This window comes from Melitaea cinxia, chromosome 22, assembly GCF_905220565.1.
Source record: "Melitaea cinxia chromosome 22, ilMelCinx1.1, whole genome shotgun sequence".
NCBI classification, from domain to species: Eukaryota; Metazoa; Arthropoda; class Insecta; order Lepidoptera; family Nymphalidae; genus Melitaea; species Melitaea cinxia.
The window spans coordinates 3,830,415-3,836,350 of record NC_059415.1 but is presented as its reverse complement, the minus strand read 5'-3'; the positions used below and the strand labels follow the sequence as shown (position 1 = coordinate 3,836,350).

Genomic DNA, 5,936 nt, shown 5'->3' with positions numbered 1-5,936 from the left:
TAAAAATTAATTTATTTTAATAGTAATTCGAAGATAATATGTATAAATATAGGTATATGAGATAAATCAGATTAAGATAGAAATGGATATAATGAAGAAGAATGACGGAACTTGATGTAGAAAAAAGTTAAATAGAAAATAAGTAACAGATTAAGACAGAAATAGATATAATGAAGAAGAAAGACGGAATTAGATGTAGAAAAAAATTAAATAGGAAATAAGTAACGTAATTCTGAAAATTATTTATCAAAAGATTCAAAATCCCAATTCACTTTTGATCAACTGAATTATTCAAAAAATTTACTAGTGTGTATAATTACTGAAAAACAATGTCGTCCATTATCGCCTTTATAACAAAAAAATAAGCATCTCATTTATTTTATCTATTGTAATAAATTTTATTTATTTATTCGACTTTTTACATGCTACCATTGCATTTGCAACTATTGTTTTAGGTTCTGATCTTAATTTTTTGTCATTTTTCATGACTGATCTAAAACTATTTTTTATGGTTTTATGAGTATTCTACGATTTTTCAAACTCTTGATTAATTAATTGATTATAGTCTAATGCGTAGGCCCTTTTCTCCATATTGCAAAGGGAAAAACTCATTTGATTCAGAACTTTTGACTGGGTGGACCGCTTTTGATCATTTTTGTTTTAATCGATAGGTGGCTCGTGTCATGTGGTCCCATTTAAAATTTAATAGCGATCTAACAAGTACTTTTCGAATTATATCTAATGATGCTTATTTACCCGACTATTTTTTCGTCGACCTACGTTGTATATATAATATAGCTTAGGTGAGTATTCCGATTTTAATGATTCTTGTTTTATTCGAAAGCTGATACTCGTCTTGTAGTCCGGTGTAAATTTTATTGAGATCTAATCACTACTTTTGATAACGCGTATTTGGTTGACTATTTTTTCGTCTACCTACGTTGTATTACTTGTCGATGTAATTGAAGTCGTTTTTTTTTTCGTTTGCGAGCAAACACAATTATTTCACTTTATTCTTATTAGTTTGATATTTTAATATATGTCAACTTATCGGTGACATTTAAACACAAAGGTGGAATGGAAAATAGTCAATCGTACTTATAAAACCCTCTTAAATAGTTTGTTTTTAAAAATATTGTTTATATTGAATATAACACAAATATATACTCCTTGGAATGTTTAGCTGAATGTATTTCATTAAATTAATTATTTAGTGATACAGTATAACTAAAGTTAGACATGAATTAAAGAAGTATATATAAGAGAATTGTATTTATAATTAAATTATCCCCAAAATTAGCAGCAACAGTTCAGGAATCATTAATAAACAAGTTTCCCAAAGAACACAAGGTCGAATTAAAAACAATAATTAGAATGGCTAGGTATCTAACTAATAGAGCAATTATATTGAAAAACCAGACCTTTTCGTAATCGCCGATAAGATTACACGTTTTATATCTATACACAGCGGAACAAGCGAATACATAAAACTAACGACAAAAAGATCTAGCTTTTCACGGACTAGGCGTCGGGGCGACTTTCCTTCACAAACTCAACTAAGGTAAAGGTAAACGGACATTTTAAAATCACAGTATACAACAGACTTCCAACGACAATTCAACCATTTAAAACGTAAACATAAACAAGAAAGCGACCCCGTTTCCTAACTATAATTCATTAATAATATCTTATAATTGGTTAATTCCTTATTCGCAGTCCAATATACAACCTTGGCGGCTCCTCGCTCAACATGGCCGTCGCACTCACACACGCAAACGTGACACAGGACACACTAGTGTGTGTGTGGTCACCGCACATGCCACAGACCGAGGTTAAGTACACTGAGACGCGGCAACTTCACAATATGGTCTAAGCCTTGAGGGGTGATACACGTGCAGCCATATAGGTCTATCGCCTTCAGATTCCGTAGGCCCTCGCCCAGCGCACGGAGACCCCTGTCCGTGACCCGCGTGCACTGGCCTATGTTGAGCGTCTCCAGCTGTGCAAGCCTCGCCACTCGCTCTAGGCCTTCGTCCGTCAGGCGACAAGCGCTCAGCGACAGTGACCGGAGCCCCGACAAGCCCAGCGTCGCGTGCGACAACGCCTCGTCTCCGACTTTATCACAGAATGATACATCTAGCGCCCTCAGCCGCCCGCTCTCCGCCAGGTGGGCGACGCCGGCGTCCGAGACCCCGTCGCACGCTCGTAAATTGACATCTTCTAAATGTGGAAGCCTGGCGAGATGCCTCAGTCCGGCGTCGGTAACGGCGACGCAGAAAGACAGGTTGATAGATTTTAACTTAGGAAGACCGGTCGCGGCGTGTTTCAGAGCTTCGTCCGTTAGTCTCTGGCAGTCTTGGAGACCCAGGTGCTCTAGCTCCGGGGTCCCTCTCGCTTCTCCACCGCCGCTAAGGTGTGCGATCCCGTCGTCGTTCACGTGCCAACACGATCTCAAGTTTAAACGGCGAAGTTTCCTAAGTCCCCACGCTATCAACAACAGTCCCGTGTCTGTCACGTTACAACATCCGCCTAGTTCTAATTCTTCTAGGTTCTTGAGCGACTGCGCTATTCGCCCGAGCGACGAGTCCGTGACCTGTTTACATAGTGAGAGGTCCAGCCGCCGCAGGGCTGGGAGTTCGGTCGCGAATGCACTCGCAAGAGCGGCATCGGTCACACTGTAACAGCCGCTGAGTGAAAGAGATTCTAATCCAGGTAGCGCGGCCACTGCGTCTCTGAGACCGCGTCTCAAAGACAAAACCTGCAGTCTTCGGACTCCCCGCCTAGCCAGCGAAGCGAATAGGACCGGCGCTGGTCTTCGAAGGTGTAATGCGGCCTCGACACCGCGCCACACAGACCTACGGTCGGCTGCATCCCGCCACGCTCGGCAAACTTGCGCCGCCCGTCCTCTGTCACGCACCGGCAGCCTCTCGAATATCAGCGCTAATAGCTCGGGGTACAGACGAGAGATGTGTGTGCCCTGCGGCTCCGGGGCCGGCTCGGGCACGTGAGCTGTCGATAGATGAGGTCGGTGGAGCCTGTAAGGCGCGGTGCGGTTCTTCCGCCTCGTCGTGCTCGGCAACTCGGTGATACCGAGCCTCTCGTCGCGCCAGGACAACACTTCCTCCGTCCACGCACTCATGGCACTACACTATAACGCGTCTTGAGTTGTCATCGGGCCGTTTATCGGTACGTTGTGTGGATGATTGGCGAGCGAACGACCGTCTCGCTCGGCGTGTGGTCGCGCACTGGCGGCGGCGCGGAGCCCCCCCGCCCGCCGCGCTGCTATTGGTCGCGCTCGGCGGCACGTGACGCGCGCCGTATCGATTCGGAGGCTCTGCGACGGCATTTTTAAGTTGGCGGCCCGAGAGCCCGCCTTCGCCCCGCGCGACCCGTACGCCCGCCGCATAGACTACACGACACGCAGACGTACAATCATTTTTAAATAAATAAACTAATAATTATATGTACTAATATTTTAATCATGGGCGGATCCACCGTAGTGGGTACGGTGGGCATGCCCACAACCTTCTGCCGGAACATTTATCCATTATTTTTCCTTGAGTCGAATAATTTATGAAATTATGAAAAAAAGGTCAGCCGAAAATTTACTATCCTTTTTTTCATTAATTCGAGTAGTGGCAAATCAAAATAGCCCAGGTCTGCCTTCATTTGTGATTGTTCATGAGCGAGATCGACAAGCACTTCACCAATTTTTTGGTTGCGACATACCGATTATATTAGTGTATTTACTTGAGTGTTTCCTTTATTTCCTTAATTTCTTTAAGTATCAGTTTCATACTTCATTTTCAATATCCATTGCACTGTCTTGCATTAATTAATATTTTAATTCTATTAATATATAAATGATATTTAATTCATCAGCACCAAAAACTCACAATTTTCTACAACCAGATTCAGAATGTGTTGTTTCACATAAACAAGATTTTTTAAAAAATGTTCCTAAAAGTTTGTGTACTTAACAAGACATTGACTTTAAAATTAATAAACATCATAAAGATAAAACAAGCATTAAAATATAACTCATTTCATAATATTATTTTTAAAAAAGATAAGGCATAAAACAAAATCAGCTATTAACGTATAATCTATGGCTACAGTGATAAGGCGGCAAAACAACTCAGCGCGCCGTATATTTTCGTTCGCGTTGCACTTGCCGACGGTTTAGGACCAGTGTAAGAAGACCCTCTACATTGTCCGTGACAGCCTCTATGACGTTGTGATAAGAAAAATATAGTCCTATGACACCGGTCATGGCGACTGGACGCCTGATAACATCGTCCAACTATTACAAGGGCAACCGGTTGCTTGGCTGAATATAATATTCGAAATTCGAATTCAATCGGCCCAGAAAAGAACCGGAGTCTGTTTTAAAAATTAACATTGCAATGCTATTTTTAACCGACTTCCAAAAAAGGAGGAGGTTCTCAATTCGACTGTATTTTTTTTTTTTTTTTTTTTTTATGTATGTTACATCAGAACTTTTGACTGGGTAGACCGATTTTGACAAATTTTGTTTTAATCGAAAGGTTGTGTGTGCCAATTGGTCCCATTTAAATTTATTTGAGATCTAACAACTACTTTTCGAGTTATATCTAATAATGCGTTTTTACTTGACGCTTTTTTCGTCGACCTACTTTGTATTATACCGCATAACTTTCTACTGGATGTACCGATTTTGATAATTCTTTTTTTGTTGGAAAGGGGATATCCCTAGTTTGGTACCGTGATAAGGAAACCAGGATCTGGTGATGGAATCCCAGAGAAATCGAGGGAAACTCTCGAAAATCCGTAACAACTTTTTACTGGGTGTACCGATTTTGATAATTTTTAATTTAATCGAAAGCTGATGTTTATCATGTGGTCACATATAAATTTTATCGAGATCTGATAACTACTTTTTGAGTAATCTTTGATAACGCGTAGTTGCTTGACTATTTTTTCGTCGATCTACGTTGTATTACTTGTCGATGTAATTGAAGTCGGTTTTTTTTTTCGTTTGCGAGCAAACACAATTATGTTAAAAAGGTTCTTTGTAGTACTCGAGTTTTAGTTATTTGAAATTAAATCAAATGAATAGGTATGTTGTTTTTCGTTTTATTTTGTAAAGTCAATAAAACTACAGATTATAATTATATATTAAGTATGTTGTATGTGTACCTATGTTATCTGTAAAATGGTAAGAGAAAACTTATTAACGGAAGTTTTTTTTTAAATATATTTTGGTTTTATTTTGTAATTATAAATAAATAAATATCTTTTAACTACACACACGGTCGTCTGTTCCTTAGGTAAGCAACTTAATGCTTGTGTTATAGGTAACAACCGACTATTATAGATAACGTTAAGAGAGAGAGAGAGAGAGAGATAGAGAGAGAGAGAGAGAGATAATACATATATAAAAATATCAATACAAATATTACACCTAGACTCAGACGGAAATCGAAACCGTAACCCGGGGAATAGAAAGCAGGACCACTACAAACTGCGCCAACGGGCTAGTCAAATTAGCACCTATTCTAACAAATCGTCTAGATAAAGAAAATCTATTCCTAAAAAGCCTAGTTATATTCAGTAAATATTATTACTGAACTGATGATATGACACTACATAGGTACCTACTACTTACAAATATCGTCTTTACTTTAATAGTCAGTACTTAATAGTACTTTATTTACACGATGTAATTATTCAAAATTAACAATTTTATAAATTAAATTAACAAGTACACCTACAATTGAGAAAATTGTCTTGTTTGAAAAATATAGTTAAATTGCAAACCTTTATTGTCTTGAAGGTGGTTAAATATTTCTAAAAGTATCACTAAGTAGGTACCTACTTATATTTAACGTGAAATAACTAGTGTAGTAACATTTTTTAGAATCGCTAGAAAGGTAAATTATCGATAGCCATATTGC

The 5,936-nt window shown here is 39.1% G+C and overlaps 1 protein-coding gene across 1 annotated transcript; it reads right to left on the bottom strand.

The window, feature by feature from the left end:
• Positions 1-1,173: 1,173 nt before the first annotated feature.
• LOC123664574 (F-box/LRR-repeat protein 14) lies at positions 1,174-3,139 on the bottom strand. The gene has a single exon (XM_045599100.1). The coding sequence runs from the start codon at positions 3,137-3,139 to the stop codon at positions 1,808-1,810; it is 1,332 nt and encodes a 443-aa protein (XP_045455056.1). The 3' UTR covers positions 1,174-1,807.
• Between the last annotated feature and the right edge of the window lie 2,797 nt (positions 3,140-5,936).